The sequence below is a fragment of the Aspergillus pseudodeflectus genome (assembly GCF_044049435.1).
Source record: "Aspergillus pseudodeflectus strain CBS 756.74 chromosome Unknown BJX68scaffold_10, whole genome shotgun sequence".
NCBI lineage: Eukaryota > Fungi > Ascomycota > Eurotiomycetes > Eurotiales > Aspergillaceae > Aspergillus > Aspergillus pseudodeflectus.
Genome location: NW_027263786.1, coordinates 723,432 through 747,348, shown reverse-complemented (window position 1 = coordinate 747,348; position 23,917 = coordinate 723,432). Strand labels below are relative to the sequence as shown.

General features: G+C 53.2%; 9 protein-coding genes across 9 annotated transcripts; 5 read left to right on the top strand and 4 right to left on the bottom strand.

The window, feature by feature from the left end:
• Positions 1 to 15: 15 nt before the first annotated feature.
• Positions 16 to 3,910, top strand: BJX68DRAFT_253847 (ATP-binding protein; the record flags this gene model as incomplete). The annotated part of the gene is made up of 7 exons (XM_071042795.1): positions 16 to 2,161; positions 2,221 to 2,454; positions 2,504 to 2,563; positions 2,623 to 2,670; positions 2,718 to 2,873; positions 2,922 to 3,491; positions 3,588 to 3,910. 7 exons carry the CDS (start codon positions 16 to 18, stop codon positions 3,908 to 3,910), a joined length of 3,537 nt encoding a protein of 1,178 aa, XP_070901934.1.
• A 233-nt stretch (positions 3,911 to 4,143) lies between these two features.
• On the top strand, positions 4,144 to 5,230 carry BJX68DRAFT_24521 (response regulator). The gene is made up of 3 exons (XM_071041462.1): positions 4,144 to 4,401; positions 4,454 to 4,598; positions 4,673 to 5,230. Exons 1-3 carry the CDS (start codon positions 4,376 to 4,378, stop codon positions 5,006 to 5,008), a joined length of 507 nt encoding a protein of 168 aa, XP_070901933.1. The 5' UTR covers positions 4,144 to 4,375; the 3' UTR covers positions 5,009 to 5,230.
• Positions 5,231 to 6,720: 1,490 nt separating this feature from the next.
• On the bottom strand, positions 6,721 to 8,721 carry BJX68DRAFT_274210 (rhamnogalacturonate lyase B; the record flags this gene model as incomplete). The annotated part of the gene is made up of 1 exon (XM_071047611.1): positions 6,721 to 8,721. One exon carries the CDS (start codon positions 8,719 to 8,721, stop codon positions 6,721 to 6,723), a length of 2,001 nt encoding a protein of 666 aa, XP_070901932.1.
• Positions 8,722 to 9,529: 808 nt separating this feature from the next.
• BJX68DRAFT_274209 (uncharacterized protein) lies at positions 9,530 to 12,776 on the bottom strand (the record flags this gene model as incomplete). Its single annotated transcript, XM_071047610.1, has 5 exons — positions 9,530 to 11,245; positions 11,296 to 11,361; positions 11,407 to 11,561; positions 11,604 to 12,223; positions 12,277 to 12,776. The coding sequence occupies 5 exons, from the start codon at positions 12,774 to 12,776 to the stop codon at positions 9,530 to 9,532; spliced, it is 3,057 nt and encodes a 1,018-aa protein (XP_070901931.1).
• Positions 12,777 to 13,501: 725 nt separating this feature from the next.
• BJX68DRAFT_264415 (glycosyl hydrolase) lies at positions 13,502 to 15,526 on the top strand (the record flags this gene model as incomplete). The annotated part of the gene is made up of 8 exons (XM_071044953.1): positions 13,502 to 13,763; positions 13,830 to 13,918; positions 13,981 to 14,335; positions 14,410 to 14,564; positions 14,618 to 14,727; positions 14,784 to 14,871; positions 14,938 to 15,049; positions 15,195 to 15,526. 8 exons carry the CDS (start codon positions 13,502 to 13,504, stop codon positions 15,524 to 15,526), a joined length of 1,503 nt encoding a protein of 500 aa, XP_070901930.1.
• Positions 15,527 to 16,125: 599 nt separating this feature from the next.
• BJX68DRAFT_231835 (uncharacterized protein) lies at positions 16,126 to 16,993 on the top strand. Its single transcript, XM_071039404.1, has 2 exons — positions 16,126 to 16,388; positions 16,459 to 16,993. The coding sequence occupies exons 1-2, from the start codon at positions 16,267 to 16,269 to the stop codon at positions 16,802 to 16,804; spliced, it is 468 nt and encodes a 155-aa protein (XP_070901929.1). The 5' UTR covers positions 16,126 to 16,266; the 3' UTR covers positions 16,805 to 16,993.
• Positions 16,994 to 17,996: 1,003 nt separating this feature from the next.
• Positions 17,997 to 18,543, top strand: BJX68DRAFT_231834 (uncharacterized protein). The gene has a single exon (XM_071039403.1). It carries the CDS (start codon positions 18,108 to 18,110, stop codon positions 18,345 to 18,347), a length of 240 nt encoding a protein of 79 aa, XP_070901928.1. The 5' UTR covers positions 17,997 to 18,107; the 3' UTR covers positions 18,348 to 18,543.
• On the bottom strand, positions 18,544 to 21,556 carry BJX68DRAFT_231833 (uncharacterized protein). The gene has a single exon (XM_071039402.1). It carries the CDS (start codon positions 21,133 to 21,135, stop codon positions 19,261 to 19,263), a length of 1,875 nt encoding a protein of 624 aa, XP_070901927.1. The 5' UTR covers positions 21,136 to 21,556; the 3' UTR covers positions 18,544 to 19,260.
• Positions 21,557 to 22,594: 1,038 nt separating this feature from the next.
• Positions 22,595 to 23,487, bottom strand: BJX68DRAFT_274207 (SDR family NAD(P)-dependent oxidoreductase; the record flags this gene model as incomplete). The annotated part of the gene is made up of 2 exons (XM_071047609.1): positions 22,595 to 23,146; positions 23,218 to 23,487. 2 exons carry the CDS (start codon positions 23,485 to 23,487, stop codon positions 22,595 to 22,597), a joined length of 822 nt encoding a protein of 273 aa, XP_070901926.1.
• Between the last annotated feature and the right edge of the window lie 430 nt (positions 23,488 to 23,917).

Here is a 23,917-nt window from a genome sequence, read left to right as displayed (position 1 = left end):
CAAAAACAGACGGCCATGGGTGGAGAGGATTCGCAGACTGAGCGACCATCCGCCCCTGCCAGCGACGAGCCGAGTCCAAAGCTTTCTGCTGAGCAAATCGAATATCAAAGGATGCTGGCCTGTCTTTACGGACATCGTAAGGAATTTGAAACCGCAGGTGGACCGGGCTTCTGGAACATGTATCGGAGGCGCCATGGCTGGCTTCCTGTACAGCCGCGGGATGGTCCCTGGGATTTCACCTACAACCTGGTGCACATGGATAGCTATAAGAGACCAGATCCGTTTGACCCCACTCACGAATGCAATACCCACCAGTTCGATCCAAACACGCCCAATGATTTTGACCTGGCCATTGACTATGGAGAGCGCCGCGAGAGCGTGAGAAAGCATTTTGAATGGGAGCTAGATCGTCTATACCTCATGGAAGAACTGTATCGACGCCAGCAAAGACGGAAAATGGAGGAAGCGGAAGCGAAACGGGCTCAGGAGGACGAGACTTGTGATGCCATGAATGCACCATCCGGCATGAACGACGGATCTGGGACTCAAACCGAAGGGGAAAACGAAGCAGGCCCCATGGTCGCGGAGCCGATATTGACCAAACTACAGTGGCACGCATTCAAGCACTCTGCCGTAGTCGATCGGGTCGATTGCCAGATCGAAGTTCTAATTGGGGAGCCTATCGTGCAGGATGAGCGGTTGGCCGGGTTTGCTTCATGGTACGGCTTTTCAGGCTACGGACCACAAAAGGTGAGCAAGGTCGAGCAAACAACAGTCATTACTACGGCTGCAGGAGAAACAGCCCTACCTGAACGCGTAAGGATTCGCTCATCGATCTTAATGCAAATCCTCTTCAAAATCGTGGGTTCCGGCGGTGACGCGCTCACTGACCTCCAGGACGCAGCCGTCGTTTTCATTCGGCCATTTAAATTGCTAACGTACTGCGAGCGAGCGTTACGAGACTGGTGCAAAGCATTGAAGAACGAATATGCTTTAACGCCTGTCTCGGAAGAAGAAACCTCCGCGGGAAATACAGGCTCTACGGTTCCAAAACAGAATGTCCCACCTGGTCATGTCTCAGAATGGACGGATGTCGATTTTGCGCTTAAGAGAGGGATTAGAGGAGACAGCAAGAGGGAAGATGAGGAGGAAGGTGAAGAAGGGCAGGTTAAGGACGAGAGCACCAAATCCCCAGAGGCTCTCCAGCACTTGGAGTGTCTGCTGCAGTTCATAGATAACGACATCGTCGCCAGAAGATCACACCTTGGGGATCACCAATGCCGCAAGGTTTTTTTCTCTGACCTTTGGCACCTTTTCCGCCCTGGCATGGAGGTTATCAGCAGCAATGGAAAGCAGGTGTACCGCGTGGTTCACGTTAGGAGCGCCCGGCATCGGGTGATCCCAGCCTGGGAACGGTACCACGAATCTGCCAACAACAAGGAGGCGAGAGCACCATTTAGCCTCACCTGTGTCTACATAGACTTTGATGGCAAGTTCCTAGGCCCTGTCTCGACCACCTTTGACTTTAAGCGCTTCGATGGCCAGCGCGAAATCACCTCTCTGGAGGTCTATCCTTTGCAGTTCCATCCCGTCCGACACGCTGAATTTGATGAGAAGGACTGGACAAAAATCGAGGCTCTCTCCCCACTTGAACGCACCAGCTTCCTACGTCAGCGATTCATTGAGCGGGGCAAATTGTTTCTCAAGGTGGCTCAGGTGAAGCACATGTATTACGCAGGGCCCACTCTCGGTGTGCGCGACGAGGTCGAGAGCCAAGTCGTGGTTGACTTTGAGACAGCCTTTGCCGTGGATGAACAAAAGCAACTGGCGTGGAAACCAGAGCTTGAGATTTTACTCGGCAATTCGGCAGCCGAGGACGAAGAGGGCACGGGAAAGGACGAAACCTGCCAGGCAGCCTGCTGCCGACGGGACAATGTTTACGATGATATGTACATTGACAGAAAGCAGCGGACGGAGTACATTGACAGTCTGCTGCCCAAAGGCGAACACAACGATCAGCAGCCATCAATTTCCATCTTACGCCGTCCACTTAAAGAGCTCTTACGCACGAGCGCCGACAAGGAGCTTTCGATCACTCCCGATGAGCTGATCATCATGTCGTACCGCGTATTTGGGTTCATACTGCGAACACGAAAATGGGGTAAGCTGTCTCCTCCCGCTTATACTACCGCATCATACTGAGGTTACTTTATATTATAGCCCAGCTTGATCTATCCTACCTCACCGAAGTTCACACTAGAACGCATGAGCCCGCGACGAGAAGCCGGGCAGATTCGACCGGGAACACCGAAGCCAAAGAGCCTACCACGTTTTCCCGCCTGGTGCTGAATGAAAAGCACAAGCACATGATAGTGTCACTGATTGCACAGCACTTCCGAGACAAGAAGTCGATCAGTGGACAGAGGGAGCAGGTGGACATCGTTAGAGGAAAAGGCAAGAAACACTCGAACAGACGAGACCACGACGCTGACCATAACCACAGGCAAGGGTTTGATCCTGCTACTACATGGTGCCCCAGGTGTGGGAAAGACATCCACTGCAGGTTCGTCACAGGCTGTCACCACACTTTGGCTGCTCGTTCGCTAACTAGATTTACCAAAGAGGGTGTCGCGGAGCTCTTTCAGAAACCACTATTCCAGATTACCTGCGGTGAATATTCAATGTCCTCTCCACAGGCAGCGCGCTAACCTGCATAGGGGATCTCGGAACTACCGCGAAAGATGTGGAAACAGCACTGGAAACGAATTTCGCCTTGGCCAACCGCTGGGACTGTATCCTGTTGCTGGATGAAGCGGATGTTTTTCTTTCGCAGCGGACAAAGGACGATTTCCAGCGCAATGGACTGGTGGCTGGTATGACTTCCTCACGCCCGATTGAAATGGATACTGATTGTGGCCTAGTCTTTCTCCGCGTCATGGAATATTATGCGGGCATTCTGTTTCTCACCACAAATCGGGTTGGCGACTTTGACGAAGCATTCACCTCACGTATTCACGTCAGCCTCTACTATCCCGACCTGTCTGATAAACAGACGGTGGAGATCTTCAAGTTGAATCTGGGAATGATTGAGGAGCGCTTCCGACGAAAGGGCCGGAAAATCAAGATCGACGATGTCGACATCATTCTTTTTGCGGATAATTATTTCAAGGAGCACCCTCATGGGAGATGGAACGGTCGTCAGATCCGGAACGCCTGCCAGACAGCACTAGCCCTCGCCGAGTACGAAGCCCAGGAAGCCCAGGGCGATAACCCTCAGAATAGCGTCAAAACGGACGCGGCTGTGAATCTGACGGTCGCACATTTTGCCGTTGTCAGCGACGCCTATCTCGAATTCATCGACTACATCAACCGTCTCTTCGGAACGAATAGCTCGCGTCGGGCCCATGAGGACAAGCTGCGTGCTTTCTTGGCTGATGCTAATGAGAGCATTGTCGCGAGCTTGATGGATAAAAAAGCTGCATTTTCCCGCAGTACGCGGCCACAGCAGTCCCAGCCTCAGGCTCAGTACCCAGCGGCGCCTGCTGTGGCACCACCCGCTGACCCGTACTACGGATATACTCAACAAGCCCCCGCGCCCGGAGGGTACCTTAATCCGAATGCGATGCCCTTTCAGAGACAAGTGTACGGCAACAACGAGTGGAGTTCTGTGCCACAAGGGCCTCCGCGAGGAGCTCATACCCCCGAGCCGCCATATATCCCCTCGCAACAGAGTCCGCAAGCACGAATGCAGATTCCGCGCAGCGCTCAGTACGCGAACCAGCCGATGGCTTCTTCCTATACTGAACCGGAACCCCTGTATCCCGGACAAGAACTCCCGGGTGGTTTGTCGTCGGCTCCAAGTGGCAATGCACCTGCACAGGAATGGCAAACAGGGGCGGGGACTCAGTGAGAAATCCGTTTTTCTTCTTAATTCGAGCAAGTTATCTGGACGGATGTTGCGGGACGTTATTTTCGGCTGGCAATTTGCGCGGTATATATTGAAGTTCTTCTTTAGCGAGTGTCCCAATTGCGTGCTTTACAAGTATCCTGCTGCCATTATTATATATCGCGGATGTTCCTGCAAGTTGCTTGGCGAAGTCAAACCTATGCCCTTTGCACTCGCGAAGTGCAGACTCAAAGCGGTAATCAGGACTCGGATGGTTCTCTGATCGCGTATATCCCCAAAGTCCCACAAGTTCTGCTTGCCAAAGGCCAAGTGATACGAGATGATGGATGGCAGTGCAATCCTCCTTCATACCGCGGATGACTAAGAATATGCCTTGCCAACCTTTTTCAGCACCCAAGTCCCCGGTCGCTCTCAAGCTAGGCACCAGGTACTCAGGACGCTGTAGAGACTGTGTCCCCTGGTGCCAAAATGCACATCCTCGTCGCCGAAGATCAGTATGTTTCCACATTTCGCTCATACATGAACAAGCACTAATACTTGATCCAGCCCCATAAACCAAAAAGTAGTCGCCAAACTACTGAGCAGACTTGGGAACTGCACTTTCTCTCTCGTCGGCGATGGCCAGCAGGTCCTCGAATACCTCGCCGGTCCAACAGCGACGTGTCCGCGACCGGATCTGATTCTCATGGACGTACGTCGATGTTCCTATCCCATCCTTCACTCTGCATCAAGTTTCCCCCCAAGCATAAAATAACAAAAATCAAGACCGCAATGCCAATTATGGACGGCCTCCACGCAACATCGATAATCCGCACGTCCCCGCCCTTCGCAAACAACCCCTCCATAGCGACAATCCCCATCGTCGCCGTAACCGCGAGCTCGACGAAACAGGAGCAGGAGATGTTCCGACAGCGGGGATTTGACGATATAATAACCAAGCCCATATACTCGGCGGTGCTAAAGGGGTTGTTGGAGTTTTGGGGGCGGAGTCGCATTGTTCTGCTTCCGGATCCTGGAAGTCCTGGTGGCGTGCGGAGGAGGATTGTTACTGAACCGCCAGTTATGGGAGCCAGGGCTTATAGAGCCAAGTCGGTTATTTGAGGTAGATAGAGAAGATAGGCTTTTCTCTGAGGCGCTTCATTGTTATACGTTGCTATGTAGCCTGCGAGGCTAATTGCCATATTAATCATCTCCAGATGTCAACTGTAAACCACTTTTCATTGGCAAATTATAGGTTTGAATTCCATGTATCATATACGTGGGATTTTGGTCTTGTTTCTTGCACTAAATATAAAAGCTCTATCGAGGGCCACTACAGAATCCATGATTTATGGTAGTGTTGATTTGTATCTATAGTTCCCCGCGGAGATCTGCCACTGAACCATGGTTTAACCACAAACCAAACTCTTCAGCCCCTGCCCTAATCATGACACTTATTTAGACTTTGGTAATTTCTATTCTCCACGTCACTAACCCTCTGCTACACCAGGTCAATAACGTATGAATGATGCCGTCGCTCAGGGAGATGACATGTCCTACCCAACTCCTATAAAGCCGTAAAGACCGTGGGACCCCTTCAAGCAAGCAGAATCTCTCCAGCCAGCTCACTCACTGCTACCCCCTTTATTGTTCTCTAAAATATACCGACAAAATGTCCCTCCGCGCCGAAAACCGCGAATTAAAATCGACCGCCTCCTCGAGCGCGACCCCAACGTAACCATCTTCCTGCGCCCCATCGCTGCCCCCGCAGCTCTCGGCCTGGCGGCGTTCGCCGGCTCAACCTGGATCACAGCGACGTGGGTCGCGCGCTGGTGGGGCGACGAATCTTCTCCGACAATCTTCTTCCCCTTTGTTGCCTTCTGGGGAGGCCTCGGGCAGTTCATCGCGGGGCTGTTTGGGTATGCGGCGCGGGATACGCTCATCACGGTGATTCATGTGCTCTGGGGCAGTTTTTGGATGAGTGTGGGGTTGTTGTATTTGCTTGTTGTAAGCTGTCTCCCAGATCCGTTGGGTGGAAAGGGTATGTCATGTTGACTAGTTGCTGGCAAAGGCAACCGGCGCGCTTCCGCCGCATCCGATACACGAGCATTTCCCTGAGCTCGCGGCTTGGATGATTGTTCTTGCTTTCTTCACCTGGTCCGGCGTACGTCCCTCAACTGTCCGACATTTCTTACCCCCCAAACATCATTAACAACTATCGTATGTATAGGCAATCGCCTCCTCCGCCCGCGACCTCGTCCTATGCGGCGTGCTCAGCACCCTCGCAATCGGCTCGACAATCGCGTGCTGCCTGTTCGCCTACGGCTCCGGCGTGCGCGCGGGCATGAAAGCCGCCGCGTATTTCTGGATCATCAGCTCGATCCTGGCCTGGTGGCGCGTGACAGTGTAACTTGTGGAAGAGGCGTTTGGGCCGGACACGGCGGTTGTCAGGTTCTTTCCTATCTTCAGGACAAAGACCGAGCAGAGGAGGCCGTTGCTTGCGCCGGGGTATGGAGAGCCTGGGGTTAAGAGGGGGATGCCGGGGCTTAATTAGCTTAGGTGAGGGAGGAACGGGGGTTGCGGGAGAGGTTGTAGGAGGAAATTGCTTTGGCTGGATTTATGGTACTTGGGACTAATCATGTGGCTGTCGAGGTAGAGGGGCGGGGGTGTTCTGTATGGATGAATGCTGGCATAACAATGAACGTGAATGTGCCGATCGAATGTAAAGTACTACCAAGATCATACGGTCGATACGACCTGTTGCAAGTATCAGGGTGTATCCTCTCAATTCTCGTTCTAAGCCCAAATAAACACCACTATACGATACGTACAGCTCAATCGAGCTCAAACCTGAGAGCATCATACTGCACATACAACGCCTCTGGCAGCAGCGCCGTCTCAACACTCGACGCATTAAACGGCAGACTCAACACAAACTCATTCCTCCCGCTCTTCAGCTTGTCCACTGGGAACACAAACTTATGCTCGGTATTCTGGCAGGCGACCGCACTGCGCACACCACACGATCCGCTTCGCCAGTATGAAATCGCCCAGGTCTCCTCGTACTTGCCATTGACATTCACCGTCCACGGCAGATTGCTGTACGGATGATCGGACCACGACTTGGAGTTCCCGTTTGCCGTCTTGGTTCCTGCGATCTGCACGGTGAAGGTGGCCTTTTTCGCGTTGCGCAGCTGCGGTCGGGTCAGGTCGAAGGTGATGGTCCAGTTGTTCACATTGTCGTAGTAGGGCTCCGTGCGTAGATGGTTCCCCTGGGACGGGAAAAACGACCAGTGGATGTAATTCAGGTCCGTCGCGGGATCGCTCTTTCCAACGTGGAAATTGACACCCTCGGGGAAGTCTGCCTCGTAGTCGTACTTGCCCCAGTAGATGCGATACTGCTCTGGCTGCAGTGGCTTGGAGGTATCGAGCGCGTATCCGTGCCGATACTCGCCAGCAGACTTGTCTGGAACCCCAATGCGCCAGATCTCCTTCCCGGCGCTTTCTTCCTTCCAGGTGAACTTGAACTGCTTGTCGCGAGAAACCTCCACATCATCCTGAACAAACCACCCAAAGATCCCATCCGCATACACCGTCACGCGATACGTCCCCTTGACGACGCGCGGAATCGTAAACCGGCCCTTGCTGTCAATCTCAGCCCAGTACTGCCTCGCCTGCGTATCAAACACATTCAACTGGAAATCAACCCCGTTCTCGGAGAGAACAATAATCGGCCTCTCGGCGCCCTTGGGCAACTTGACACTCCCCGCGAAACTCGTCCTCCCACGACTCGGCACGAAATTGGGAACATGCTCGGCGATGTCATCGTAAAAGCCCGCATTCCACTGCGGATCCGCATACTGCGCCGCGTCGGCACGCAGCTCAGCCAAGGTCGTTTCACTGCTTCCGCGGTTAAAGTGGTAGTACTGCGGCCCCCACGTGCGATCGAACCCGTGCGTGATGTTCGGGACCGCAGCACCATGGTGTCCGCTCACCATATAATTATACACGATCCCATCAACGACGAGATCCGAATGTAGCGGGCCCCCATAGTAACTCTCCACGGTGTTGTGCACGAGCCACGCACCGAACGTACTCCCGTCCCCGCTCGTCGACCCATCGCTATACTGCCCGTGGACGTCGTGCGCGCGCCAGCTCTCGGCCAGGGAGTACTTCGTAAAGTAATCCGAGTACTGGGCGACGTATCCGTCGTCAGGTGTGTTGCCTAGGTAACTTGTCGCATCCTGCACGGTGAGCGCGGCGTCAAAGGCGGCGTCGGAGGGGAGGGGACCGAAATTCCCGTCGCTCGTCGAGAAGTGCGTCCAAAGATCCGTGTTCGGGCGAAAGAGCGTGCGCATCTCGCCCAGCCCGCGGAGGAACGGTGTACTCTCGTTGAAATACGTCACGCGCGAGAACGCATGCAGGCCCGTTTCGTTCTCCCGCAGGAAGAAATACTGCGCGAGCGTCTGGTTCGTGCCAGCGTAGGTATCACTCATGATGATCCCCGCATAGCCCGTCCCCGAACTGTCCGTGCCATTGAGGAGGGTAAGCTCCGCCGTTCCGCCGGGCGTCCAGAACCCCGAGGGGATGCAGGAACAGTCGAGGTAGGGGCCTTTCCCTGTATTACCGGAGACGGGGCCCAGCAGGTCCTGCCCGTCGAGGGTGAGGTCGACGATGTGGCCGTTTGATTTTGCGACTGCGACGGCTAGTCGGGTGTTGGAGAGGGTGTAGTGCGTGGTATTTTGGGATGTTGTTATTTTCGCCAAGGAGGGGGTAGCGAGGGCGGTTAGGGCTAGAGCTGGCACCGCGAGGGTGCGGAGGGGTTTGGGGAGCATTTTTCTTTTCGCGGCTCCCTAAGCTGCTGGGTAGCCTTCACTTGATAGCAATTGTTATATGTACACATGAGGGCAAAATGGGTGGATTTAATAGATCGCTGGTCATCCCACATCTCGGCCCCATTCACAGCGAGAACAACCCGCACCTCCAGATCCCTACATCCTAATCACTCCTCCCTCCGGAGAACCAATCCCCCCGCAGCGGGGAACACACTGGGGGCGGAGAAGCTCTGTGGCGTAGCCGCCTGAATTCTTGATTGTTGTTCCGTGACGAATGCACGGAATTCCCATAGGAGATCTAATTCCCATAGGAGATCGGCGCTGGGCCCGCTGATTGGTGGAATGTCGGCGAGACTTGTTCCTTGCCATGGCGGGGGAATGGTGGCCTTTGATGCGGAAGGAGAGGATCTCGGGGGGTGATAGACCGAGGGTAAAGGTAATTAACCAATAGTTTTGTCGTGGTGCGATAGGGATGGTCCTTCATCCGATGGCCTTGTGGGTTTCTAGCTAGCCCTACCCAGGGACGCTGGACCCTTTGTTGATTCCCAGGGTTGCATGCGATGTTTCTGCCAGGGATTTCTACAGCACATACCATAGAGTCTGCTAGCTGAAATGATACCTTGGACTATCGTATTCACTTGCAGTAAGCCAGAAAAGCATCATAAAACGCAATGGCAGCGGGGCAAGATGCCAAATCAGAGTAGGTCAATTTCTAATCAACAAAATACTGCCATTGCTACGACAATGTAAGGAGAAATATCAGTCTCGATCAAAGATAACTCAATATCTTGCAGCAACATATACATTACTACCCTCTAACCTCCAGCCCCCCAGCAGCAGTACCTGCACCCCCATCCACAACCTTTTGGCCCGGCGGCCCCAAATAACTCTGCACAAGCCCCTCCCTCGCAAGCACAATCTTCTCAAGATACACCTCCGGCGAATTCACCCTCCACCTCAACGTATGTTTTCCCGCATCAACAGCGCCAAATTGTACAACTCTCATCCACACATGGTCCGCAACACTCTCCGTCCATCCCGGTGGCGTATCGCCCGCCTCATCTGGCTCACCGAGAACTCGAGTAAAATTGACTTTACTTTCTGGAGACTCAAGGGCTAGCGAGTATTGCATTGGCAGATTTGGATCCGTATCCAGCGCCCCGTTTATGTACACCGTTGCATTGAGGTGCGTCGTTGAGTTGAAGAGGTAGACGTCGTATTCAACCCAGGCTTCTTTCGCTGTCTTTTCGTCTTCACGAGCAGCGGTATACGGCGCGAGCGCAATCGATCCCGAGCGCGATCGTGTTCCCAGATTCGGGGCCTGTTTGAACGCCACGGAACCGGACGACGAGCGCTGGTACCCCGGCGCCTCGATCGAGACGAGCCCCGCGGACTCGGGGTACCCGGTGAAATCTCCCGGAACGCGGAGATTGCTGACCGGAATGTGGAGGAGGTCAAAGTACGGCGCTGGCTCCCACGTGACGCGGAGGGAGATTGTCTCGGTGTAGTTTGTTGGGAGGGCGGACCAATCGATGGATATCTCCAGGCGTTCGTCCGGGGTAGGTTTTGTGAGTGTGCCAGATGTCTTTGAGATGTGCAGCCAGGGGTACGGATTGTCGATGGACCAGGGTAGTGGTTTGCGATGATCACCTCGGTGGAATAGCTCGACGATCCTCGTTTCTGGACCATATGGATCCATCACGGGTAAGACAGGTGATAGACCCTCCTCAGTCGGTAAAGACGGATTGATTGACGCACAGATCCTGGCCTGGCGATACGCAGTAAGCGACTGCTCAACATAGATGCCCAAATTCCCAAACCCGTAATCAAAGTCCTGTCGCTGCTGGACATAGGAAAGGTTCGCAAGGACATCTCTCGACGAAGGCCGCCAGTCCGCAACCCCCATGTCGAATTTCGGCGTCGACATGATCCCCTCCCATTTGCCGTCCGCGATGTGGTTGTACGTCTGCGTTAGGTCGTAGTCGTCTTCAAAGAACCCCAGGACATCGCGTGCGACGGTATTGGCCGAGTTTCGGCGCTCAAAGGCGTATTGCCGGTTTTGGCCCTGGCCGAGCAATGTCTGGTAGTAGAGATATCCGGACTTGGCAGGGTATGTCAATAGGTGGTATAGAGCGTCGCGACGGTCTGCTGGGAGGGAGTCATGAATCTGCTCGGCGCTCTCTGCGAGATCCTTCCAATGACCGAGGACCGTCTCTGCTTCGCGGAAATTCAGAATCGAGTACGTGGTCGGCTCGATGAGTTCGAATTTCCGTTGTCCCACAAGATGGCTGTACTCTAGTAAACCAGACGCAATCAGCTCCGCATATTCCGGACCAAAGTCGCGCGCGGCGAGTGCTTCAAGGTATGCCGGGATCATGTCGAAATCGAAGCGCGACACATTCCATGCGAGATCTAATGCGAAGGAAAGTGGTACCTCGACAGGCTTGATATCGCCGACGTTGAAGACCCAGATTCTGTCGGCACCGCGCTCGTACGTGTGGAAGAGTTCTTTGTAGACTTTAGGCTGCGGTTGTTAGACCTCTTAGAAAGGCTGAGTGCAGGATTTGAGCTTACTAGGTTGTTGTTGTTAGCAGACTTCCAGCTCTTGGGGCGGCCAATATAGTCGAAATGGTAGTACATCTGCATAGATTAGAAACCGATCTTCCTGATCAAGGGGGTGCTTACCCCGATTCCACCAGACCTGCTCCGCTCGTCGCCGATGGGGAGCCGCTGGACATTGCCCCAGTTGTCATCGGTGAAGATCAAGGTCACATCATCTGGGGGGGCGAGGCCAGCTGCATAGTATGTCATGACCTCCTTGTAGACCGTCCACGCCTCTGCTAGCAATCAGCACAGTCCACCAAAAGGAACGCAATACGCACGACTAGCAGCACTCTCGTTACCATAATGCTCGCTCAAAATCCCCCTCTGCGTATGAAAAACATCCCGCAACACCGCAACAGGATCATCCGCCTCAATTGGCCCATCATTTGTCCCCCGCATCCCCAGCGTGAAATACGTCTCATTCCCCGCTGCCCGTCTCACCCCTTCCTCCATAAACGCGACAACCTCGTCGTTATTCTTCACCCAGTTCCACTCCCCGCGCTCCGGATCAGCCTTCCACTCATTCGACGCCCGCTGCATCGGCTCGTGGTGACTCGTCGAAACCACAATCCCATAATCATCAGCCAGCTGCTGGTTCCGTGGATCGTCTGTAAAGAAGATTCTTCCCGGACGGGGGATGAAGGATCCCCACATGGCCGGCCAGAGGAAGTTCGCTTTTAGTCGGACGAGGAGGTCAAAGACGTGCGTGTAGAATTCAGCATCAAAGGTGTAGTCGTTTCTATCGGATTTCGTCGCCCACCAGCTTGTCAAGGCGGGCGCTTCGTCGTTTATGAAAATGCCGCGGTATTTTACGCTCGGGGAGCCGTGTGTTGTTGTTTTGTTTAGGGCGTAGATGTGGGCATGTTTGGTTGTTGGGACGTCGGCCCACCAGTGCAGCCTTGGAGGTGTTGGCTTTCTGAAGGTGTACAGGGAGAGTGAAGGGAGACTCACGGTGATTTTCCCCCTTGCTCGGAGAGTGTATACACTCCAAACATGGTGCCCCGCTTATCGCTTCCGACAATGACGAGGCCATGCTCGAACCCGGGAACGGGGTTGGGGACAAGTGCAGTGCGAAAGGTCTCCCACTTGCCCCGAATGTCCTCGACGTTGATCTTACCGTCATCCTGGAGTCGCCGAATCAATGGCGAGTCCGCCGTTGCCGCTATAATCAGGAAACTCGAGTGGCTACCAGTAGGTAAGTCGCCGCCGTGTACACCATCGGCAACGTCCCACTTGAAAATGGGCCGTTTGATTCCCGTAACTTCCTCGAGATCAGAAGCTAGGTCATTGGTTGCTATCTCAACGCCGACTGGGTCGCTGATGTCCCGGAGGATTGCCGCACCTGTGAGCTCAATGGCGCCAGGAGTCGGATCGAACGCAAGAAACGACTCTTCTAGCAGAGCGGTCGAGAGACCCGCAAAAAGCACGGCGAAACAGTACCAAACTTTCATGATCAGAGGCAATCATTCGTAGACTGCTTCGCAACTCTCAAGGTGAACGAATATATGATGACGCAGCCCTTGATATACACCGAAAATATACACCTACTGAACCACTACCCAAACACGTAGGTTCATCGGCATACTGTCCTATTCGCGGAAAATCCCAAACTCCTCAAATCGCCAGCCATCTCATTCACTTGGCTTATTTCAGAGGCCCAGAAGTAGATCCCCCGCGATGGTGTGGTTCCACAAACTCTTGGCCTTGGGGTAAGGTAGCTAAGGCGAGGTCTGGGGTAATTCTCCTCCAATGGTCGGGAGCTTTCCTGGTCCGGCTGGACCCTGTGCTAGGCAACAACAGGGGTCGGCTTATGAAGTAGTCAATCGTGTCTGTATATAGCATGTCGTTGTCTTGTCGAGCATATCGGCTATTGCGATGAGTCGAAAAGGCTCGCCGCGCTCTACCCCGGGGCAACGAAGTTCGCCGGCTTCTACCCCGGATGCGATGATGCGATTGCTACAGACGGGCACGGAGGGCATCGCACCGAGTTGTGACGCGGAACGTTGTCCGAGATTTCAGATGACGGACTTTGGCGTTTTGAATCTTGCCATGATAGATGCAGTGCTTGAATGAGATATAAAAGCGTGCGCCTGGAGCCCATGGTCCACATTGCATAGTACGGCACTGCAGCTATCCTTTCATCTCACCCCAAATCTCCGCCTAGGAAATTCCGAAAATGGCCATCTTCCGCTCGCTCGCCATAGCACTCACCCTGGGAACCTGCGCAAGCGCAAAATGGATCGTTCCCGGCGCGCGCTGGGTCGATACCGACGGCAACCTCTTCAACGCACACGCAGGCGGTCTCTGCGTCGACCAAGATACCGGTCGATTATACTGGTTCGGCGAATACAAGGTCGAGGGACAGGTTGAGGGCGGGGGGGTCTCAGTGTATAGTTCCGATGATCTTGCGACTTGGACGTCTCATGGTTTGGCACTAGGTTCGCTTCTTGGGATGGATTGTGGTGGGACGTTGGGAGGATGTGGTGAGCTGACGAGTTGTGCAGCGCCAATCGAGAACCACACGTATATCTCGCCGCATAACCGCATTCAGAGGCCGAAGGTTATCTATAGTGAGGAGACGGGGCTGTATCATGTACGCTTCCTCCCCTCTACCCTCTTCCCCATTCTCCCATACTAACTAGCACCGTTGACCAGATGTGGTGGCACGCCGACGATAGCAGTTACTCGTGGCTCCTGCAAGGCCTCGCGACATCACCCCACATCGCCGGTCCGTACACGTTCATCGACGCGACCTCGCCGCTAGGAAACTGGTCGCAGGATTTTGGCGCCTTCACGGACTACAAAACAGGAAGCTCATACGCCCTGTATTCGAACGGGGATACTGTCGAGGGGCGCGACGTCTACCTGAGCAAGTTCAACAGCAACCTCACGGCCGTTGAGAAAGTGACGTATCGATTCCCGAAGTACGATTTCGAGGCGCCGACTATCCTGCAGACGGAGAGGAGTTATTACGCGCTTATGAGTCATAAGACGGGGTATAGGCCTAATAGTGAGTGTCCCTCACCTTTATCATGGAGGGGAGATTTGGTGTGACGAGCGGTAGATGGTGGTTAACTGGAGTAGATGTCGTGGCGATGCGGGCCGATCGGTTGGAGGGTCCCTGGTCGCAGCCGTTCTTTGTTGCACCAGCGTATACACGGACATTCAGCACGCAGTCTGGGTTCTCGTGGCGAATCGAGGGGACGAAAAAGACGACTTATCTGTACATGGCCGACCAGGTATGAACATCATCCGTCCAATATGGCAATGCCAAATTCTAATGCTGTGTCAGTGGGATCTGAACTCCCTCTGGGAAAGCCGCAACGTCTGGCTTCCAATTGAAATTGATGACCGAGAAGGCAGTCTCCAGGTTGTATGGCACGATATCTATGATCTGAACGTGTATGCCTGTTTTCCTCTTCCCCAGCCCGGGTGTTACATCCTCACCAACATCGCAGAAAAACGGGAGAATGGAAGCCCATCAAGGGGAAAACATATATCGCAAAGCACGCAAAACTCGCCGGAGGCGCCTACTTTCAAGAAGCCGTAAGCCCCTCTTCCAAATTCAGATACCAGGCCAACAGGCAGCAGTACTAAACGAAGTGAAAACAGACCTTTGCGAGCGGAAACCGCATAGCAACAGGCATCTACGGAAACGACAGCACCGTCACCTTCACCGTGCAGGGCGACGGAACCGAACAATGGGTCTCGTTCTACCACCAGAGTGAGCACATCGGAGTTGTGAATTGAGCTGCCTTGGCTAGCTTAAGCACTCGACTCCACTCTACATTCCCCACATATTCTCTCTCCCCTCGGACCCGCGAACCCTACCGGACTTCCACCCCTTCTAACCCCTTTTTTCTACACAGACATCGACGACATGGGCTTCGGCGACCAACCAATGGGCCAGCCCGACCGCATAAACGGCACATGGCAACTTCGGCGGATCAGTAGCGTGGTAGTAAACGGCGATACAGACAACGTGCACACGCTATACCAAAAAGACACGCACAAGGGGATTATTCTCTCGACGCCGCTACTGCTTCCGCTGAAGAAGGGTCCGAATACGCTTACGGTCGGTGGGCTGTGGAATGGATTTGATGTCAAGGGGGCGGATTTGGATCGTGTTGTTGTTTATCCGCCCGAGGGCAGGACGCATGGGCATAGGGCGAGGGGCTTGAATTGGTTCGGGGTTTGGTAGATGATGATTCGTTGTCGCCTGTTAATGTGTATTGTGTGGTGGTGTTTGGGACCCTGAGGATCAAGGGTCCAGTTCTAGTAGTATCAAAGAGGCAAGACATTGGGCCCTCGATTCCTCTTACAGCTGCCGACTGCTACTGTTTTGATCAGAATCAACCTCGTGCCAACTGACTTTCAAGGACTTTGTCAACGGGCATTCCAGCCACCCATTGTCTAAACCCGAACATCGTCCGAAGACCCTTAGGCACCGACATTCGAACCAAGCCATGACCAAAATCCGACGTAGAATTAGGCTCCAAGTTTAAAGCTCCCGCCAGGCACCCGAGTAAGCCGTACCCGCGATGGGGCCAAAACAAACAATCCTCGAGGTTGATCTTGGTTCAATTGAGTTGTACACGGCGCCCCAATTACATGTCGCCCCTTAACGCCGACAGAAGCGATGGTTGGATTCGGTGCGATTGGGTCGTTCGTCCCTGCAGCGGATCACTCGGGGCTCATATGGAACATGCTCCAGCTGCAGCAGCTTTCAAAGCCCTGGCGGAGTGGCCGGCATGTTTACAGCTGCAGTTTGTTGGATTTTGTGAGCTAGATTCCATATACGCTTCATTTAAAAAGACTGGTTTGGAACTATATAAACCCCCAGGGACCCAGCTTAATTCCTCCATTATCAGCTCAATCAATTTCAGAACAAAACAACAGAACAATCAATTCCACCTACCAAGCAAATTAACAACCACTAAAATGCCTCCAGCTTGCAACGTCATCAACAACCCTGGCTTCGAAGCCGGCCTCGACAGCTGGACCACCAGCGGTCCCGCAACCGTCGTGACCAGCCCCGTCGCCTACGCCGGCGAGAACTTCCTGTACGCCTCCCTCCCCTCCCTCTTTCCCATCTCAAATGCCGACGCCAGAACTAACAAACCCCCAATCTAGCTCCCTCGAAACCACCCCCGACGCACCCACAAACACCATCACCCAGGACCTCTACTGGCTCGACACAGCCAACGTCCACAACCTCACTGTCCAGGTCCGCGTCGAGGGCCCGATCCCCGCAACCAGCCACTGCGAGGTGCGCGCGTACATTGGCGAGGATGCCGAGGCCGGCGAGTTTGCGTCGGATCTCATCTTCAATGGTGACGAGTGGGTTACTCTCCAGGGGTCGTTCCAGCCTACTGTCCGTGATACGACCATCAGCCTTGTTGGGTACTGCGCCTTTGGGGAGAGTGATAACGAGTATTTTAATGTTTATTTTGATGATGTTGTTGTTGCTGATTGCTAAATGGGGATTCGGGGTGGAGTCGCTAGGGCGGGAGGCATGGTTGGGGAGGGAGTGGTGAGGCACAGGGTTGAACATCGCAAGTGCTACTTGGAAACAAACTGTATATACGCTCGTTATGCTCGTCAATGCACTAAATGACATCAATTGAAAGCCACCCTTATCGAGGTGGTTACTGCTCTTGTGGCAAAACGGTCCCTCGTGATCTTAGACCCTGCCTCGACGTTGCGGGCATGCGCGGAACGCTATCATTCATATCCGGTCCTCCTGCGATGTTGCAACAAGACCCAGACTGCTGATGAGTTTGCCACGCGGGCTCCATGGTGATGCGCAACTTGAATAAAGTGAGTCTAGCACATGGACGAGGGTAGAAAGACAAGGGTAGAAATGTCGCAACCGTTTATACTTCTGCGCCCTAGCATGCATTCATCGGCGGGTCGCAGATATTCTCCAAGAAGACCAATATTCGCCTTTGATCTGCAGTTGATCATGGGATTCGATACTAAAGGTGTAGGAAATTGACCTTGTGGTCGCGTGAGACGTAAACACATAATCTGACCTTCTCTCGGCCCCGAAAGCGGTTGCTATCTTTCAAATCCAATGTGAATTGATCTACCATTTCACCAATGTGTACCACAAAGTATCAAGATTAACTGAAGTGATGTTGTCGATGAAGAAGTGAAAATGACGGTGATCCCAATATATAACCATGAATCAGCCCCGTCTTACATGGCAATAAGAGACTCCTAAGTCTAGATGGCCTATCGATGGTTTGATACGGGCTTGTTGGTCCGAGGCATCATTTACTTGCCCCGAATAAGGTTCAATAGTACCAGTACCTGGAAGAAATACGATGAAAGCTGCTGTCGGAGCACAGGAAGCAGAGAAGCCTATGGTATATATGTTGCTTTAGTTGATTAACAAGTAACTAGACCTGTGCCGCTGTCGTCTCACTCACTCTTATCACCCCTCAGCTGAGGCTTAGCATGCAGCATCCTACGTACAATAGTCTAGATGGGGACAGCCGCAGCGCTGATCCCTCGGGCTGAGCAGAGGGCCAACACCCCAAGCTTTAACGATCGACATCTCCATTTCCCTCTTGAGAATGGCTTTGACACGCTAGTCAGCGAGCTGAACAGGTCACTGCATGATATAAAGCTAAATGATGCCAGCAAATCGACTTTTGTGGTTCAATCTCGAATTCTATCGTGAGAAACAATCATCTCCGTTTTTCTACAGACAGTCTGGCTCTAGTCCCCTGTTTCGCCACGAACCACCTTCGCACTGAGAACTCCTCGCACCCACAATGTGTCTCGCCCTCGGATTCGCAAACAGCCAAGCTCGGAAACACCACGAGAAGAAAGCTGCCCAAAGAGCGAGCCAGCATCCGCGCCCTGTTATGGTGAAAACGTCGTCTGAGACCTCGTTGCCGCCCACCTCCATAAAAGTACCAGCTCCGGTCGGACCCAACGCAGATTCAACAACGAGCGAGCAAGAATCTAGGCCAGACAAGAGGAACTCGGCAACATGGCCTCAATCGCGATGATGTGCCTTGGCAGGTCACGTTGCGAAATCCGGACGAGCAAGTGCTGAAGCTTCAGAAGTTGAGCAATCGTGAATGAATATGCATATATATTGCTGGATACCTACCTTGGCCACGTTCCATACCGGTTGATTGCGAACCCTGGCGGCCTCAAAACTACGAAAATCAGCGGGGGTACTTTTCATCGGCTCTTCTCGGGGGGCTGTGCTCTCTTGTCTCTTCTTTCTCGTTTCTTAAGACTTATCCAGGGCCATCTGCCAATGGTGCAGCGACTGCCATTGGAAAACCTATTATCGATTAGGTATACTGCAGTTATAAAAGCCATCTAATCATCTTAGCCCACGCAATACCAGCTCTGCACGGAGTACTCATTATGATACGACATGTAGCCTATTATGGCATTGCTTAGCACTCACATGTGAAAGACTAATTTAGCCCCCAATTTCTCCAAATACATTCAGGCAACAAGCATGCTCACACTCACTTCATGAAAGACACGACGACGCAATACCATTAATCGAGCAAGTCGAAGTGGACGAAAAGAATCTATCCAAAGGTCCACCGTGGAGACAATATCCACGAAAGCCACGGCTACGCCACTGGACCGCGGTGCCATTGCTTATAATACTGCTCGCTCTGAATAATTTTATCCACGGTCGCTGATTTCCCTGCTAGAGGATGATTCGGATCTAGCTGGAGAGTACATTCAGCATGGCGACGAGACCCTCCTCTGGAAGCCGCGCGGGTCTGCGACACTGTACCTCCCCCTCGGGGTTGTTCGAGTCAACAGACGGACCCCATCATGTCCCCCGGCCACCGACTTCAACGCATGATGATGAGCGCGAGGAATAGCCAATCATAATACTGATCTAGGGGGGCAGGCGGCTCAACGAGACAACGCCAAGAGAGCAAGGCCCTACCCCTCCTCCCCCTCGTCCAATTCTCGCGCGAGAATGCCCGTCCACAGATCCTTCCAGTCACCTTTAACCGCTGCCTCAACCCAAGCGAATCCCCCCAGGAGATCCAACAGCTTCTCGACATTGTCGATGCCCGATTCCAGACACAGACGCGCAGCGCATGCGACCAGCGTCTTGGGAGCCTCATCGCGCATCGTGCTGACCACGACAGCCAGACACCAGATGAGCAGCGGCGAAGCGAGGCCCCGGGCGCACAGGTCCTCCAGACGCGGAACAAGAGAGGTAAGGAGCGTCTTGCGCACTATCGCAGCCCGCGGCAGCGGGAATGTAACATGCACCGCGTATAAGATCGCACTGAGACGGCAGGTGAGATAAATGTCCCAGGAAAGCTGGTTAAGATTGGGAGACGGATACTGCTCGTTGTTGTTAGTGGTGTTGATGTTGGAAAAGTCCAGCAGAAAAGGGGACTCCTCGAACGCCAGGACATGGTCGACGGGGTCCTGCTCGTCCGGCAGCGAGAGCAGCCGATGCGTGACCAGATTCCGGCTGTCGCCGATAAGGTCCAGCACCATTGGCGTGCAGCATGCGCTATTGTTACTGTCGCCCTGGAAGAATTGCACCACCGCAGCGTACTCGCCCAGGTGCTTGAATACCTGGACTAGGCTTTGTTTCACGGGTGGGTGGAGGAAGCAGAGTTCGTCAAAGCCGGAGCCTGGAGGGCTGGAGGAGCCCCCTGTGTCATAGTACCCGTGTGGTTTGAACAGCTGCGCAGGCGGCTGGAGGATCAGCCGGTACCCGAGCACGCTCATGATGGGGTATATCGGCTTTGAAATGTACTGGGCGGCCGTCAGGAGCGACGACAGACTGACCAGCCAGGCGAGAGCGTAGATGCGCAGCGTCTCAATTCCGCCTACTCGGCGGATAATGTCCTGGACCATATGCCAGTGCAGCGGGTGATAGTCTTGACCACCGAGAAAATCTAGAGCTTGCAGGCTCGTCAGGGGAGGAGAGAAGGGGGTCGGATCACGAACGACCCTCTTGTGCTTGTCGTTTGCGGCCAGCCACAGGATACACATGACCAGTCTGTCCGGGGACTTTAGCTTGGAGTCATCATCCAGTTCCCCCTGCAGGGTCTGCAGCGCGAGGGATTTGAGATAGAGCTGCTGATTGGATTCGGGGCAGGGAGCGCCGTATGTAACGCGGAGGATGTCGCGGTGGTACGAGGCCGCCCAGAGAATCGCGTATAGCTGCAGGTTGTTGTCGAGCGGATAGATCCAGTTCTGATAGCAGTTTGTCGCATGCTCAGCCCCGCGCAAATGCGGCCAGATCACCGTCGCCGCGAAATCCAGCAGCTCGTGCACTTTGAGCTTGGCTGTCCTCGTGTTCAGCGGGATCATCGGATCTGCGCGCCCCGCGCCAAGTAACTCGGGGCTTGAGACCCGCCGTGGCACGAGTGCGCTTGTGCGTTGTCCTCCAGAATCAACACCAACAGCAGCAGCAGACGGCCACAAGTTCCTACCACAAGTCGCGCACCGCCCCGACAACCCGCCGTCGCCCTGATTCCAGAGCTTGGGCAGGATCAAGCGATTCTCCAACTCGAGGGACCCCACTGTAAACGTCGAGGCGCCCACCTGCTCCATCAGCGACGACGCGCACGAGCAGAGCGGGGGCGTGTTGTTCTTGCTGGCCTGTTGCAGCGCCGATTCGAGCTGGTCCGTCGCATCCTGGCGCGTCTTCTTGCGGGCGAGCGGAATCGCGCGCTTCAGGAAGGTAGATCGCACATTGCCGGATTTGCGCTGCAGCTTGGGGCCGCCGACGAAGATGAAGTCGCCCGGGGCAGTCTCGGGCTCCTGCGCGAGCTTTGGTGGGAGCATTGTGCAGGCTGGGCTGCTGGAGTAAAGGCTTGGCAGCCAATCTGCACTGTACTCCGATAAGGCTAGTCAGCGAGTTCTGCAAGGTGAGCTGCAGGCGCACGGATCGACAGGGATGACAAAGGATCACACGTGGTTGATTAAGCGCCCAAGGTTTCATTCCAGGAATTCGCACAGGTTTCAGCTTGGTTGTGAGGAGATGCCAACCGGGTGGATTAGTCATGTCTTACTCCAACAAACTAGTTAAATATCACGTTAGGGCCTGTAATCTAACTATTACAGGTTAATCGACTTCAGAACAACCAATCAGATTTCCTAGACCAGGGCCATCACCTTATAAGTTTGACATTGGTGGGTATTAATCCGAGATATCGCCGACCTCGCAAGTTGCATCTTCCAAAGTTACCTGATACATAACGCCACCAAACTATAGAGCCAGCTGCTTACGATGACCTTCCTCGCCGGGGACAGCTGCCGGCCGAGCAGTATCTAATTATAAGGAGGGCCCTAGCCTTAGGGCACGCGTGATACAATAGATAAAATGGCTCCTACACCCCTACACGAAGCTGTGGACCCGAACGTCCAGATCAGCTTTTGCCATCACTATCTTCCATCCCGTCCTTACGAACCCAAATCCATCATGCCAGTTACTGCTCTCAATAGGTGAAGATTTCATCTCTCCTGCTAATAATATCCTTTCCACCTACCTTATTTTCCCCCTTCTAGTATCTATGCCATGCTATTAAACGCGTCCCTAACTTCCTACGTTCTTAATATAAAGTGGCTAGCCTCAGGTAGTCTATTGGGACCTGTACTACTATTTCATTTGCCCTATATTTATATTTATTATTGTTATAGTGTTTATATTCCTTAGCATGCATTGCTAACCATAAATACCTAGTTCTTAGTTATGTAAGTACGTAGGCTTAGTTTTATGGAAGCAAGCCATAGAGCTAGCAGGTTTATAATATATTTACCTAGGAGAGTTTTATTTATATAATAAAGGTATTTACCTTTTATGCTTCTGTGCTAAATATCTTATTTTATGCTAATTTACTTCTAGATTACTGCCTATGGCCTGGCCGCGGAAGGCCTGCGTCACGGGTCTTCCAACGTCGAGCCCCCTCTCCTCCTTGATTTCAAGAATCAGCCTCGCGACGAGATACAGCGCAAAGCTCTGACGATCGCGCTCGCAGATACGATTGGCGGTGACGGGGACTCTGTCCATACCTGATTCTCAAGCATCAGTGGAAAGGAGCAGAGATTCGCCCCCAACATTTCTGCTTCGGATCCGCGATATATGCAATTCTGGTCAATAAAAACATAACCATAAACGATCTTTGGCTCTACGGGTTGAGTGCAGGTCCCTGAGGCTACGGTCACTTGAAATGTCAACTCGCTTCTTCAGGCACGACTTATTGATCGCTCGATTTATCCCATATAGTATTGCAACTGTCTGTGATTATCCAGCAGGTACACCAAGTGTCATACCCCCGTCAACAGAAAGAACCTGGCCGGTAATCCACTGAGACTCCGGCAGACAGAAAAACAGAATAGCCTGCGCAATGTCCTTTGGAACTCCCAAACGTGGCCACGGGGTAGCACCCCTCATAGTCTTCAGAATATCCTGATTCTCCAGATTCCCACGCGCCATTCCAGTCGCAACTACCCCCGGTGCTATGCAGTTGATGTTGATATAATCCCGGGCATGATCGATTGCACCTGCTCGAGTCATATGGTTGATCGACGCTTTTGTCGCAGAGTATGCCACTTCACCCGCATATGCGATGTTCGCGGCGCAGGAAGAAACATTAATGATACGGCCACGACTGCCCCAGAGCTCGTCGACATCTTGTGTTAAGAATTGGCGTATTGCGAGGCGTGACATTTTAGATGTGCCCGCTGTATTGATCTGCAGCATTCTTGACCAGAGCTCATCGTCTTCATCAACGAACTTTCGGAATGGTGCCCAGAACCCCGCGCAATTAACGAGAATATCCAGGCGTCCAAACTTCTGTCAAATACATATGGCAATAATATCAGCTACGAGACTTTGCCTCAAGAAGTACTGGCGGACCCTTTTACCTCTGCTGTGTGCTCAAATGCTGCTTCCACTTGCTCGAAGTTGGCGATGTCAACTTTTTGGAATATCGCATTGCCGCCGTTCTTGACGATCACATCGACCGTAGTTTTGGAAATATCATCTTCGTAGCCATTGGGATTAGGCTCTGGGATGAGGTCACAACAAACCAAGAATGCTCCCTCGTGTGCGAGCGCGAGCGCAGTTGCTCGGCCCATTCCCGAAGAGGCACCCGTTACGAGCGCGACTTTTCCTTGCAAACGTCTGAGAGACATGACGGAATGCTTAAAGTAAATTAGTGATAAGAAGATAGATTAATTGACTTCGGCTTAGAATTTATAGCTAGCTTCTGTTCGATCTTGCCAATGAAGACTGTTCGCTTGATAATAGAGTCCCGGTCGGCAATTTCATGCCTCGGGTTAATTACTAGAAACACTCGGTACAATATTATATACATAAGCGCGTTAGATGATGTACGGTTTGATCTCGAGGCATCTGGCTCATGGGCTGGGTCTGCGCTGAGAGGCCTCTCCAAGATAGCCCGATGATAGTCCGGATCGGGGAAATTGGAGACTGCGATGAGACCCGCCATTGAGCGTGGTGAGATATATTCGACGCCCATTAGCCGCACGTATTTTGCAAACTCTCAAGAGTCCCGATCCCGAGTCAAATCTTACAGAAGCCTTCTTCTTGTTGTGCCAGAAT

Excerpts from the sequence above, each read along its gene's own strand:
- BJX68DRAFT_24521 (XM_071041462.1), top strand. The coding sequence starts at position 4,376 with ATGCACATCCTCGTCGCCGAAGATCA. Across the intron at positions 4,402-4,453 it reads ATCCTCGTCGCCGAAGATCA|CCCCATAAACCAAAAAGTAG; the intron begins GTATGTTTCCAC and ends TACTTGATCCAG. Across the intron at positions 4,599-4,672 it reads CGGATCTGATTCTCATGGAC|ACCGCAATGCCAATTATGGA; the intron begins GTACGTCGATGT and ends ACAAAAATCAAG.
- BJX68DRAFT_231835 (XM_071039404.1), top strand. The coding sequence starts at position 16,267 with ATGCCTCCAGCTTGCAACGTCATCAACAACCCTGGCTTCGAAGCCGGC. Across the intron at positions 16,389-16,458 it reads TACGCCGGCGAGAACTTCCT|CTCCCTCGAAACCACCCCCG; the intron begins GTACGCCTCCCT and ends CCCCCAATCTAG.
- BJX68DRAFT_231833 (XM_071039402.1), bottom strand. The coding sequence starts at position 21,135 with ATGCTCCCACCAAAGCTCGCGCAGGAGCCCGAGACTGCCCCGGGCGAC.
- BJX68DRAFT_231834 (XM_071039403.1), top strand. The coding sequence starts at position 18,108 with ATGTGTCTCGCCCTCGGATTCGCAAACAGCCAAGCTCGGAAACACCAC.